The 15,192-nt window shown below is 35.0% G+C and overlaps 1 protein-coding gene across 9 annotated transcripts in view; it reads right to left on the bottom strand.

Moving 5' to 3' along the window:
- Positions 1-1,603: 1,603 nt before the first annotated feature.
- Positions 1,604-15,192, bottom strand: part of UBE3A (ubiquitin protein ligase E3A) — a 91,602-nt gene continuing 78,013 nt past the window's right edge. For all 9 annotated transcript variants that reach the window (XM_059912630.1, XM_059912632.1, XM_059912634.1 and 6 more), the window contains 5 exons: positions 14,458-14,622; positions 13,218-13,373; positions 13,049-13,122; positions 4,594-4,737; positions 1,604-3,554 (listed from right to left, as the gene is read on the bottom strand). In XM_059912630.1, the coding sequence (XP_059768613.1) occupies positions 3,434-3,554; positions 4,594-4,737; positions 13,049-13,122; positions 13,218-13,373; positions 14,458-14,622 (660 nt within the window). In that variant the 3' untranslated portion in view covers positions 1,604-3,433. The remainder of the gene's footprint in view (positions 3,555-4,593; positions 4,738-13,048; positions 13,123-13,217; positions 13,374-14,457; positions 14,623-15,192) is intronic.

The raw sequence follows: 15,192 nt of genomic DNA, 5'->3' as shown, positions 1-15,192 counted from the left end.
AAGAAATGATACAAGCTGTGATAATTGAGGGATGAGGGATTCTGAGTTGAAAATGATGCTTTTAAGGAAGAAACAATAAATGGTAGGTACAGACATAAGAGTTTCATTTTTAAGTGCATTGATTTTGAGGTACCAGAAAGATATTCTGGGGATAGAGACTGAGCAGAAGACATGGATTTGAGGAAGAATCTTTTTGAGTGGTGGAGGTGTACCAGACAGAATTGGGCAAGTACAGACCAGAACTTTACAATTATAGTAGTATCCATCCAACTGAAAAAAGGACAGTAGCAGCTGAACCAAGTTCAGGGTGCTGCCGAGGTTAGAGTTCTCACTGGCAAGTAGGAGGCTATGAGTATCTTTCAGGAGAGCATTTTTAGCGGCACAGCAATAGTTTAGCAGCATTTCTCACAGGGACAACACATCTGCACCAAAATCTCCCTACAGTGGTTAACAAAAGTCAACTACTGGATTTGAATAGGGGAAAAGAAAAAGTCTTGGGACTCTGCACTAGTAACACTCTCTAGCCTCCCCAGGAAATTATACACTAACACTGTGGGTAAAAGAAGACGAGAGGGAGCCAGAGGAAGCTGTGCTTTGAATTCTCTCGTGGCTCAGGGAAGGGGTAGGGAGGGTAAAGATGGTCCTTAGAAGCCAGTGGAAGGACAAAAAAGAAATTTAAGGTAAACAGGTAAGGGGAGCATGACTACACATAGAGCAGCCTTGGGAAGACACTCCTTCCAATGACAGTTTGCATGAAATTCTTGAGAAAACCCCTTAAAGGGGCCTGAAATCCCAGCACAGTCATGGTATTATGGGAACAGGGAGTGATGTTGCCAGGTTACAATCATGTCTTTTCTAATAAGATGGACCTGTGCCAATGGGGAAATGAATACCATTAGCAAGTTCTGTTTGGAGCCTCATTTCATGTATCTCCCTGCTTAGGTATGTATCCCAAAATAAAGCTAGGGAAGTTGTCATTGGATTTTATCACACAACTAAGCACAGCCCAGGAAAGTATATAGGGGAGGAAATCCAACTCAATTTGCTGAAGCTGTCAGGCTCCAGAAAAGTTTGGCTACAGGCCGTGTTTATATTTTATGTTTGAAATATTCAGTAACAATGATATGTAAGAGAAAGTTTGTATTTTATTTGGAAAACCAATTACTTTAGTTTATGGTTCTTTATTTCCTCCAGAGCTTCCTGCTGATCCAGGCAAAAGAGTACTTTATAACACGACATCTGGGGTAGATATCTGCTATAGTCAAAATTTCTATTTTTTTCCTCTTCCTAAAGATATTGTTCCGTGACATTTTTGTAAACAGTAGTGAAAAGGAGGCAATGATAAAAAGAAGTGGTAACATGTCCAGGATAATTAGTTACTAAGCAAGTGAGAGCAATTAGTCTAGACAACCAATGAATTTTTCTCTTAAAATATTTTCAAGGGTAGGTTTATTTTCAACTGTTTGTTAAAAGTCTATTTGATGCGAATTCTATGTCTGATAACCTATACTCAATTACTATTCAAAAACTTCACACATATTATTACAACTGTAGAACTTCAATACTGTAGTGATAATAAAACTTGAGAACCAAAGAACACAAATTTCTTCATGAATTTATTATACAAAATGCCCCCAGAGTATTTGATTTCTCTTATTCTCACTTTCATTATACACAAGAAGCACAGGAATGAGAGGCCTTTTAAGATGACTGTAGTAGCATGAGGGTCCCTTGCATCAAGGTAGTGTACATACCTTAACAGTGTTCTAAAGGCTGGCCCAGAAAAACCCCATGTTACTTTATCACAATATGGAAAGCAATGTCTTCTTTTTCCACTAAATTATGGTGAAAAATGTCACTTTTATTTAGCATTATGGTACATAACAGTTAAGTCTCAATTACTAAAAGAATTAAAATAATTCTTAAAGACATCCTCTTTCCCCCTCCAATGATTTGAAAGCTGTATTTTTCCTGCCAATTTCAAACAAATCATCAAATTGATCTGTCATAGTCAGTTAAAACAATCAGAGGCACAAGCTCAGCACATTAGCTGTAACTTGTAGTAAAAGGATATATCAATATGTCTCTTCTCAGTTAAAAATACATAATCCTTTTATTTTATATTGCAATAAAAGAAATTAACAACACAGACACAGAAGACTAGAAAGGGGAAGAAACTACTTACTTCTGAATGTCCAGTAATTTAAACCAACCTGTACTTTTCCATAGTACATGAAAGTATTATTTAACACTTACTTTTTGAAATAAACTTTAATCTTTGGGGATAGACAATGTAAATAGGACTTAAGAGTAACAGTTCCATTCACTTCCAGGTCTCTGCTTACTGTATGATTAGGTAAAACAAGGCACAGTAGCCATCCTTTCCATTATGTTCCAACACTGATCATGTGCCTTGATAAAATGGCTGATTAGATAAGATGATGGCAACATGAAGGGAAGACTTTGGATTGTCTATTTAAAATGCGGGTAATAAGCAATTAATAAAAAATTTATTTTAAGTGCACTTTCACATGCTTTATGTTTATAATAAACAACAAACTTCCTACCTTTCTTGCAAAGGGTTTGACTACCATTTCTTTTGGCCAAATGCACTTTTCCCCAGTAAACTTAAAACAACAACAACAACAACAGTGACGACAACAACAAATCCCTGTCCTTCCATATACTAAGAAAGAGGATTGGCTACTGAAACAGTTCATTGCAAGACACATGAAGACGACATACTGTGGCATGAGTTGTTTTTAATTTGTTGTGCTGTTACTAAAGTAAAGTTCTGAGGGCTGCAGTTAAACATTCCAAGTTCTCCCTTCCATCTTTATTGATTTTAAGATTTTGCACAGAAAACTCTTTGGGGACTAGAACAGCAGCAACTGCATCACACTGTTTTCAAGACTTCAAGTTTCAAAAGCAAATTGTTTAAAAAAAAAAATACAGCTCCTGATTTGAGTTAGATACAGGGACAAAAAAATAGCACATACTTGAAGGTTACATGGTCTACAAATGGTGGCAATATTTTCCTTGGGAGAGTAGTTTGTTGGTATATATTTTTTAAATATGCAAAAAGGCTCAACCTCAAGCAGTAATAAACACAAGCAAAAGTGATTTAACCCTTAAAATAAATATTCAGAAAAACCTCTCTGTACATACAAGTGAAAGAATACGTAACACTTTCACGCAAGAAAAAAAAAAAAAAATAATAATAAAGGATTTGTTCATGTAAGTAGCTGAAATCTGCTGTTCCAGCCCACATATCCCCAATAAAGAAGGGAGGCACAGACATAGGTGACTACTGTGGTTCACTATTTTACAGCCTTTTTGTACTGGGTCACTATCACCACCAATTTTATCCCTCTTGTTATATTTATTAAAATTTTAAATTTTTTTCTTTCCCTCCCCCCTTTTTTTTTGTTTTTTACAGCATGCCAAATCCTTTGGCATAAGTGATGGCCTTCAACAATCTCTCTTTAAGTTTTTCTTTGCTTGAATATTCCGGAAGTAAAAGGACATTAAAGCAAGTATGAGATGTAGGTAACCTATATAGAGAGAAAGGGGAAAAATAGGAAAATAAGTCATGGGAAATACGCTCAGTATTAAATGATCCTACTTTAGATGGCATATATGTTGAGATGGTTTGCAATGCAGACTATACATTAATGCAAGTCACGGATAAACTTTCTGCTCTTGCCATACAACTACCAAACAGCAGTTTGTCTCTATCTCATAAATTACTCAATGCTAATAATGATGATGGTCGATGATAACATATTGCATCCACAAAATTATTACCACATACCAGATATTGTTTTAGGTACTTAACCCTGAGAGCTCATTTAACTAAATTTTCTCACAATAAACCTACAGACTGGGTGTCAGTTTCCCCACTGTAGAGTTGAAGTCACTGAGAAGTTAAGTAACTTACTCAAAGGTGGAGGTAATATATTCAAACCTCGTTTCCAAAATTTCAAAGTCTGGGCTCTTTAATGCTTATTAGAAATATTCCTGTATGACTATGTAATTGATTTGATAACCAATAAATTTACATTAATACCAAGTAATACAGACAATACCAAATAATATCAAATAATGTAGAAAACTAATAGAAATGTTTCTATACATTCAAGCTATTAAATATACTACTGCTCACATACGGTCGCTATGCACCAAATGTTAACTTACACGATGGAGAGGAAACACAATTAATGTAAAGACTATGAAATCGGTGATTCTAGCATAATCTAGGACTGAAGAGACAATCTCCTGAGCCTCAACTTTACCATTCTAAACAGATGACATAATATGGCTTTCAATTAAAAAACTCTCAACCAAAAACTAAATGAATCACACCAATTTATAAAATTTCAAATCAAGTGAACTCCATAATAATTTTTAACCTGGCCAGTGTTCAAAAATTTTCTCAAACATTAACAGCAAAATATTCTCTGAACTAATATTTCATGTGGTTTGAAGATTTCTATATAAAATTGCAAAAGTGCTCAGAAGCTTCTGGATAGATCACACACGTGTAATGTGGAATGCAAGGTTTTCAGTATACAGTCACAATTTAATAATTACCTTTCTGTGTCTGGGCCATTTTTGGCTATAATCATCTTTAATTTTCCTAGTCCGCCCACAGGTGCCCTGTCTGTGCCCGTTGTAAACTGCAAGAAGAGTCTTTTCTGCTCATCTGTAAATGAATGAACAATTTCCCAGAACTCCCTAATGAGAAAAGATAAAATACTGATTTTAGTTTGGCATTCATTATAACGAGCACTAATGTAAGTCTATGATTTGCATTAAAACCATAATAGGAGATAACCTGGAAGTTAATATCAAGTATCCTGAAGATTCTTTTCTGGTCATCTAGGACCTAGGAATTCCACTACACAAATTTATCTGAAGGAAACAGTTTTTAAAAATATAAGAGCTCTTGTTCATCACTACATTACCTACAACAGTAAAAACTGGTAAACCTAAGTGTCCAACAAAAGGAAATAATTATGTAAGTTGTAAATATATAATCAGTAACAAACAAAAGACAAAATGTGTGTACTGTGAAAAATTAACTCTGGATGTCTTCAGGTGTGTGTGTGTATTTTATTTACCCCTCCTTCTTTATTTTCTTTGTCTACGTGTGTGCGTGTGTGTATATATTTTATTTACCCCTCCTTTTTTTTTAAACTTTGGGTTTGTTTGTTTGTTTATTTATTTATTTATTTATTTATTTATGGCTGTGTTGGGTCTTTGTTTCTGTGCGAGGGCTTTCTCTAGTTGCGGCAAGTGGGGGCCACTCTTCATCGCAGTGCGCGGGCCTCTCACTATCGCGGCCTCTCTTGCTGCGGAGCACAGGCTCCAGACGCGCAGGCTCAGCAATTGTGGCTCACGGGCCTAGTCGCTCTGCGGCATGTGGGATCTTCCCAGACCAGGGCTCGAACCCGTGTCCCCTGCATTGGCAGGCAGATTCTCAACCACTGCGCCACCAGGGAAGCCCTACCCCTCCTTTATTTTGTCTGCTCATACCTTACACAACTTTGGGGGAGAAGGTGATACAGATTAGAGACAAAAGGAAAAGAAAAAAAAATAAAAAACAAACCCCACACCTAAAAGTACTAATAAAAAAGTATACAATTATTATATAATCAATATCAATAGTGTGTGCTGTGGAAGGGGAGATGGGGGATTATTCTGATATATCTGTCATCTGCAGTTATTTTAAGAGAATAATTTAATCCCTGGCATTCCTAAAACCTATGTGATAAAAGTCATGTTATAATGATGCTTGTTAAACTTACTCTAAAAACATAATGCAAGCACATTAAGAACAATCCTGGCATGCTTGTTTGAATAATAATCCATAAATTTAACATACACACTACTTCTCAGATAAAAATTTTTAAGATTTTAGAAAACAAAAACATTTTTAATTGGTGAAAGAACGCATTTTTTAAATTTAATTTTTATTTTATATTGGAGTATAGTTGATTTACAATGTTGTGTTAGTTTCAGGTGTACAGCAAAGTGATTCAGTTATACATATATCCATTCTTTTTCAGATTCTTTTCCAATATAGGTTATTACAAAATACTGAGTTCCCTGCCCTATACAGTAGGTCCTTGTTGATTATCTATTTTATATACAGTAGTGTGTATATGTTAATCCCAAACTCCTAATTCATTCCTCCTCCCACCTGTCCCCTTTGGTAACCATTAAGTTGGTTTTAGAAGTCTTTGAGTCTGTTTCTGTTTTGTAAATAAGTGCACTTGTATCATTTTTTTTTAGATTCCACATATAAGTGATATCATATGGTATTTGTCTTTCTCTGATTTACTTCACTTAGTATGGTCATCTCCAGGTCCATCCATGTTGCTGCAAATGGCATTATTTCATTCTTTTTTATGGCTAAGTAATATCCACTGTATATATGTACCACATCTTCTTTATCCATTCCTTTGCTGATGAACATTTAGGTTGCTTGCACGTCTTGGCTATTTGTAAATAGTGCTGCAATGAACACTGGAGTGCATGTATCCTTTCGAATTATCCTTTTCTCCAGATATATGCCCAGGAGTGGGATTGCTGGATCATATGGTATCTCTGTTTTTAATTTTTAAGGAACTTCCATACTATTCTCCATAGTGGCTGTATCAATTTACATTCCTAGCAACAGTGCGGGAGGATTCCCTTTTCTCCACACCCTCTCCAGCACTTATCTTTTTGTAGTTTTGATGATGGCCATTCTGACCGGTGTGAGGTGATATCTCATTGTAGTTTCTATTTGCATTTCTCTAATAATTAGCAATGTTGAGCATTTTTTCATGTGCTTTTTGGTCATCTGTATGTCTTCTTCAGAGAAATGTCTATTTAGATCTTCTGCCCATTTTCTGATTAGCTTGTTTTTTGATATTCAGCTGCATGAGCTGTTTGCATATTTTGGAGATTAATCCCTTGTTGGTCACTTCGTTTGCAAATATATTCTCCCATTCTGTGGGTTGTCTTCTTGTTTTGTTTATGGTTTCATTTGCTGTGCAAAAGCTTTTAAGTTTCATTAGGTCCCATTTGTTTATTTTTGTTTTTATTTTCATTATTTCAGAAAGATATTGCTATAATTTATGCCACAGAGTGTTCTGCCTATGTTTTCCTCTAAGAGTTTTATAGTATAGGCTTACATTTAGGTCTTTAAACCATTTTGAATTTATTTTTGTGTATAGTGTTAGAGAATGTTCTAATTTCATTCTTTTCCATATAGCTGTCCAGTTTCCCCAGCACCACTTACTGAAGAGACTGTCTTTTCTCCACTGTATATTCGTGCCTCCTCTGTCATAGATTAATTGACCATAGGTGTATGGGTTTGTATCTGAGCTTTCTATCCTGTTCCATTGATCTATATTTCTATTTTTGTGCCAATACCAAACTGTTTTGATTACTGTAGCTTTGTAGTATAGTCTGAAGTCAGGGAACCTGATTCCTCCAGCTCCATTTTTCTTTCTCAGGATTGCTTTGGCTATTTGGGGTCTTTTCTGTTTCTGTACAAATTTTAAAAATTTTCTTCTAGAAAATGCCATTGAAAATTTGATAGGAATTGGATTATCTGTAGGTTACCTTGGGTAGTATAGTCATTTTTGACAATATTGAATCTTTCAATCCAAGAACATGGTATATCTTTCCATCTGTTTGTGTCTTCGATTTCTTTCATCAGCATCTTATAGTTTTCAGAGCACAGGTCTTTTTTCTCCTTAGGTAGGTTTATTCCTAGGTATTTTATTCTTTTTGATGCGATGGTAAATGGGATTGTTTCCTTAATTTCCCTTTCTGATCTTTCATTGATAGTGTATAGAAATGCAAGAGATTTCTGTATATTAATTTTGTATTCTGCAACTTTACCGAATTCATTGATAAGCTCTAGTTTTCAGAAGAATGCATTTTAATATTTATTTGAAAGTTCTTTCCAGAAACTTGGCAGAGAATGTCACACTTCCTACATCCATAATTACAATTCTAGTTTTTGATATTCTAGTATTCCAGAATACAATTTCTATTACCAAAATGCTAGTATTTTTGTTGGTGTAATGCCATTATTTCTAACATAGCTTAGCAGCTTTATTAGAATTCTTGGCTCTCTCCACTTCCCTTCCCTGACACTCTAATATCCTCCCCACCCTTCAGTTCTTGCAAACCCCCCATTCACCTAGAGAAAAGAATTTAAAAAAAACTACACAACAGGAAATTGGACATGGAACGTACAGGCACAACTCTCAGGAAGGAGTGAAATCATACCACAGTTTAGGTCATTCCTTTTGGGTGGCTGGCAAGAAAAAGCAAGTCTGCTGTAACCCAGAGCCCTTTGTCAGGGCAGAAAAGCTTCCTCACCCTTCAGGAGTGTTCTAAAGCCAAACTGAATCAGCTACACCTGAAGAGGCAGACCAACGGGTGCCCTTGAGTAGAGGAGACAAACCCTGAAGGAAGTAGCAGACCAGCAGTGGTCACTGTGACAACAAGTTTAGCTGTTTCTCTGGTTCTTTCTAAAAAATTAGAACTTAAAATATTAGGTTAGTATCAGTTTATATAATGAAAACACTTACTGAGCAACATTCTTCTTTTCCTATAAGTGTTATGTTCTACATTAAAACTGTGAACTAAGAATGCAACTATTTAGAAAACTGAAGATGAAAAAAAGAAGTTGTTGTGTTTCTACATTAAAGTGGTAGCTGTATGGATTGCATCCCACTCACATCTTCTAAAACCTATCCAGTACGTAAAGGAGACAAATTCCAATAAAAACACCCATAATCTATGCCTAAGTTAACTAGAAAAACAGAGTGGAAAACTCAAACTGACACGTAAACTGGAGCGTATATACACCTGAGTCCGCACTAGCAGAGTTCAGCAGGAGCTATGTGGAAGAACGGGGTGTGCAGAATAACATGGGCTACTGTTCACCCGAAAAGGGCAGAGCCCCACCCCAAGAGTGAACTACTAAGGGCAGGTAAGAGCACTGGCAACAGGAAAGTATCTTGGACCAAATATGGCAGTCTTAGGAAGACATCATGCCTGAAAGGGATAGGGGACACCATGGAAAGCAGAGGTGTCCCTTGAAAGTAGCTTCTGGTTGTAAAGGGATGAAAGCAGCTGACAAAAATTGGCACTAGTCAGGTAGAAGGCACTGGGCCACATAAACACACATGGAACTCAGTGAGAGATGGACAAATCTGAAATAGAAATTAGAATTCTCTAAAATACTCAAGAAATATGCAAAATAAACTTGGAAATAAAGCTAATTTATGTGGTGACTAAAGAAACAATATGACTAAAATTTCTACTATGGACGTAGGAGGTCAGAAACATAAAAGCAAAAAATAAAAAGTATTTTTAAAAAACTAAAGAAATATAAAGTATTTAACTGCATAAACATAATAGTTTTCATTTGCAAAAAAACCCCTGTAAGCAAAGTCAAAAGACAAATGACAAACTAGGAAAAAATATCTGCCAATTTATTCAAGTGCTAATCTCCCTAATACAAATATAAAGTTTCTAAAAATTAAAATGACTGAGCAGCAAAATGAGCAGAACTATAAAAATTACTAATAGCTCTTAAGTATAAGAAAAGATGCCCAACCTCCCTCATTCATAACGAGAAAACCACAAATTATAACTACACTGAAATGCCATTTTTCAACTAACAGACAGGTAAACAGCTGAGTTTAACAACACACTGGGTTTGGGAAAATTGTAAGAAATGAGATACTCATATATTACTGGTGGGAGTGCAAAATGTCACAATTTCTGTGAAGGAGAATTTGGCAGTATTTAGCAAAATTACATATGTATCTACCATTTGGTTCAACAATCCCACTTTTAGCACCACTTCCCAATTTAATGATGTCTCTACATATGTATGGAATAATCCGTATGCAATATGATTCACTGTGACATTCTTCTAACAGGGCTGGAAATAACCAACATGTCTGTCTACACAATACGACAGTATTCAGCCACACTATTTTTTACTGCTGAAGTAAAAAACGTAATAGGACCCAGGGTCTCCTAACAACACAGCCAAAATGTCCAGCATACAATCCAAAATCACCTCTCAAACCAATAACCAGGAAAATCACATGAAAGAAAGAGAATCAACCAATGTCAACACTGGGATGAATAAGATACTGGAATTAACTGACAAAGATTTTAATGAGGTCATCATAAAAATGATTCTACAAGCAATTACAAGTTCTAGTGTTTCAAAACTGAAACATTAGAAACTCTCAGCAAAAATTAGAAGTTATAATAAAAAAGAGCCAAATGGAAATTACAGAACTAAAAAACAGAGTAAGAGAAAAATATGAGATGGGCTCAATAGTAGAGTCAAGATGACCAAGGATAAAAATCTGAACAAAAGAGAAAATAGACTGAAAAAAGATAGAGCCTCAGGTACATGTGGAACAATGACAAATGACTGAACGTTGGTATCATTATAGAGGCATAGAAAGAAAGGAAAAAGAGGGATTTCTCTGGTGGTCCAGTGGGTAAGTCTCCGTACTCTCAATGCAAGGGGTCTGGGTTTGATTCCTGATCAGAGAACTAGATCCTGCATGCATGTCGCAACTAAGAGTTCACAAGCCACAACTAAAGATCCCACATCCACAATGAAGATCCTGCATGCCACAACTAAGAGTCGGTGCAGCCAAAACAAATAAATAAAGGAATACTTAAAAAAAAAAAAAAAAGGAAAAACAGAGTGGTACTGAAAAAGTATTTCAAGAAATCATGGCTGAAAACATCCCGTGTTTGGAAAAAGACACAAACCCAGACTTAAGAAGCTAAGAAACCCCAAATAGCACAAACAAAACTGTTCTTCAGAAATAAAGGGGAAGTCACCCTCAGGCAAACGAAAACTAAAAGAATTTGTCATTAGCAGATCTGCCTTTGAAGACTAACTAAAGGAAGTGATAAAAGATGGACTCTGAGGCAAATAGAAGAAAGAATAGAAATAGTAGAAATACAGGTACATACAACAGCCTACCATCCTCCTCATGAATTTTATAAATCATATGTGATGACTGCTACAAAAATTATAACAGCATTAATATTCAAGACGATATTTAAAAGTGGGGTTTTCCATACTTCACGGGAAGAGATTTTGATAGCAATATCACATATGTATAATGTAATACCAACAGCAACCATGAAGAACACTATACTAAGCAACACACACAAAAAAAGAACACTAAAGTCATGAAGAAATCCTTAAAAATGTTCAAGTAACTAAGTACCCCACAGAAGGCAAAAAGGCATCAACAAGGAACCATAAAGAAACAGAAAACAAATAAAATGGCAGACTTGAGCCCTAACATACCAATAATTACCTTGAATACAAATGGCCTAAATATACCAATTAAAGGCAAAGATTGACAGACATGAGTCAGCTATTTTTAAGAAACTCATTTCAAATTCAGCAACAAAGATAGGTTGAAAAGTAGAAAGACATAAAAAGATATATCATGCAAACAAAAAGCAAAGCAATACAAAACCAGGAATGGTTGTATCAGATTCAGAGCAAAGAAAATTACAAGACATAAAGAGAGACCTTACATAATGATGGGGGCTGGGGGTGGGGTGGGGAGTCAAATTAGAAGTATGGGATTAACAGATACAAACTACTATACATAAAATAGATAAGCAACAAGCATTTACTGTACAGTACAGGGAATCATACCCAATCTTATAATAACCTATAATGAAATATAATCTGCAAAAAAAAAAAAAACACGATGTTGTACACCTGAAACTAACACAATATTGTAATACTGCAAATCAACTATACTTCAAAAAAAATTTTTTTAAAGCATTCACATATGATCTTAAGATATGTATCAAGTAGGAATTATGTTATATAAAAGATAGAAATAAAATTAAGACCTTAACTTAAAAAGTAATTTCTCCATAAGGAGGAGCACAAGATATCTTCAACTATTCTCAGGGAAACATTAAGATGCTACAGAGTCATAACTATCTGTGGTCAATAATATCACTAATAGAGATACTGCTGTGATAATACTCACAAGTGAGGTTATCCTTTCATCATGTTATCTCAACCCTTTTATGGGTCACCTTTGAACTTCAAGTAAATAGCAGAACCGTGGTTGCTAAAAGTAAAAAAGCTCACAACTGCTGCTAGAAATGACCAAGGGTGTGCTAAATAGAGGAAATATCAGTAACCTCCCACAAACCAGAATGAAGAATAAAATAACAGAACAAAAGAAAATAATAGAACATAAAATAATATAAAATATTTATTTCTAGATACAATTGATATTCATTACGGTTTTCACACACTTGAGTCTTAGAGTAATAACCTTCAGAGACAACCTCCAGGAATGCCTTCCCATCTCACTCCACCAGTGACTGCCAAAAGGGCATCTTTGTCCCCTTAAACCCACCTTAGCAGGAGAGGAAGAAGTCTATGTCTTTCAGGATTGGACAGTAGTAAAGAAAAGAAGACAATAGCATTTGCTAGGAAGCAGTTAAGACTGGGAATCTCTGCTTCTTTCTGTGAGAATTTGGAGTCTTCAGATGTACAGTAACAATTCTAGTATGTATCTTGCCATGTTGTAAGGATTAAATCAAAGAATGTACCATTTCACACAAAAGATGCTTCATATAGGGTAGGTAAGTAACATTTCACAGAGTTCAAAAGAAAGGAGAAATACTCGGAAGTGATAGTTCTATTTTCCTCATCATGTAACCGGCAGTAAGCACATTCTAACCAGAATTACTAGGAATATTAGATATTTTATACCCCCAATGCAGAAAAAAGCATGCCACTTACATAAAACACATCAGTCAGGAAATAAATCACAAGATTAACAATAAGAACTGGTGATTGATTATATTACAAATATACCTCCAATTTTATAGATTGAGAATTTGTGAGTTTGCTTATTTGGGAAGTAAAACCTGGAGACAAAGGTCCAAAGCATAAAGCACACACCCCTTTGGTGAATTAAATCTTCCTTTTAAGAATTAAGCACCTTACCTAATCACAACAGAGTCCCTGGTATAGCCACCGTCATATTCTGTAGTTTCTTCTAGTGCTTGGAAATCTAGATTCTGCAAATTCAAGAAAACATGTCTTAACATCTATACCACACTATTACAAACAATTAATCAATAGAAGATATTTTTGCAAACCCTTGCTTTCTTACCCGGCTTCCACAAATAAGCAATTCGATTTCCTCTGGTCTGAATAAGTACTTTAAAGGAGATTCATTAGTCACCATATGAAAACCTCTCCGAAAAGCCTTGAACTGTTTTTCTACTGATTTATTGAGAATGTAGTCAGAATAGAGATTGACAAATTCCTGCAGAAAATATTAACCACAAGAACATCTTATAATATGCAGTACAACAAAACACAACGAGCTACAGGGCTGCATAACTTTTTTGTTTTTATTTTCCCAAAGAAAAAACATTCAAGAATATTTTTTAAAATTCAAACTTTACACACACAAAGGAAAATACCTTTAACAATTTCACAGCTCTCTATTATAGTCAATATTAAACTGTAAAAAGGTCATGCACAAATAAGTTGATACAATTTTAAAGTTCTCTCAATTAGGTATGCAAACAAAGAGACATTTAAACCATTTATACATCAATTTATAAAAGCTAACATTTTTAATAAAGTGCAATGTACTGGATATGTATAAGCAAACAAGGAGGTCGCATATTTTCTATTCTAGAATATTTGGGGAGCTGCCTACTGTATCCAGTTCAACAAAAATATTGGTGTTTTAACTGATGCACAAGCTACTATACCAAATCATAAATGGAAAACATACTTTTGTATCCTAACTTAGTGAATATAATACTTTATCAAAAATTATATTAATATAAACACACACTTATTAAAGGTTTTATACATATCATAATTTCCTTGTTATGTTCTGGGTTATTCCCCTGTTTCCAGATGCATACTTTTCTAGTCAACAGAAAACACAGAACTGACTTCTTTAAAGTATTCTTTAATACTTTTCAGACATATACTTAAGGCACATATATGTGTGAGTACATTAAATGCAATTATCATCTGCTTGGTTATAAGGACCTTAATTACAAGGTCCCTGTTTCCCTCCCCTCTACAGCTTAATATGAGAAACACCCCACTTCATGCTTTATACCACAGCCACACTGAGCCATTCACTACCTCCTACGCACGCCTTCTTTCTCTAAAAGGGGCTTAGTGCCCAACCATGTGCTCTCATACCAGCTTACAGCCAAGATTTAGAAAACTGTGGTTATTTCATTTATAATAACTTGGTTACTTGATTTCTTGGGTCTCTGTATGGATGATATTAGATACTCCTTTAAAAACTGCAAGCATGTATGATTTAAAATTCTGTTAATAAAGAGGAAAGACAAGGATGACATAAAAACATTTATTACCTTCCTGTTTTCATTTGTAATTGGAATTTTATCACCATTTTCCTTTAGATCATACATCATTGGATTACCAAAAAGATCCGTCTGAGATATCTGGAAAGTGATCATCATATCATCTTCCACATTCCCTTCATACTCCAATAAGTCTTTTAAACTCTGATATAGAACCTAACAATCAGAAATGGAAAATTAAGGCTACCACAGAACTACAAAATACAACAGTTTGTATCACTCTTCTTGGGAAAAGATTAAAAAAAAAAAACCTTTAACAATAAGAATTAAAGCATAGATAGTATTCTTGCCCCAAGAGTTTATATGTAGAAACTAAAGAAAGACTGTCAGTCATTGGTGATGTCCCATTCTCTGCTGAGAAACCCCACACCAGCTACTTAGCTATGGATCTCACACTGTGCTCTTATGAGAGCCTTAGAGGTGTCTCAAGGTTAAAGAGCGGCTGTAGCCACCAGCCCCTTATTCAGCGCAGCTCTGATCTAACTGGGCAATTTCATGATTTCATTAAAAACAAACAAACAAACAAAAAATTAAAAACACTTTCCTACAGAATCAATCTTTACAAAGCCAGCTTGCTGACAGCAATATGTAAAAAAGTTCCCCTTCGAGTTTTTAAGTGTTTATGGTACTTCAGACAGATTAAAGCAACTTTATCTTACTAGGTATAGATATTAACAAAGATTCCAAATGAAAGCTTTAAAATTTTTATGTAAATGAAACTCTATA

The sequence above is a fragment of the Balaenoptera ricei genome, chromosome 2 (assembly GCF_028023285.1).
Source record: "Balaenoptera ricei isolate mBalRic1 chromosome 2, mBalRic1.hap2, whole genome shotgun sequence".
Taxonomy (NCBI): Eukaryota; Metazoa; Chordata; class Mammalia; order Artiodactyla; family Balaenopteridae; genus Balaenoptera; species Balaenoptera ricei.
This window is presented reverse-complemented; position numbering and strand designations above follow the sequence as displayed.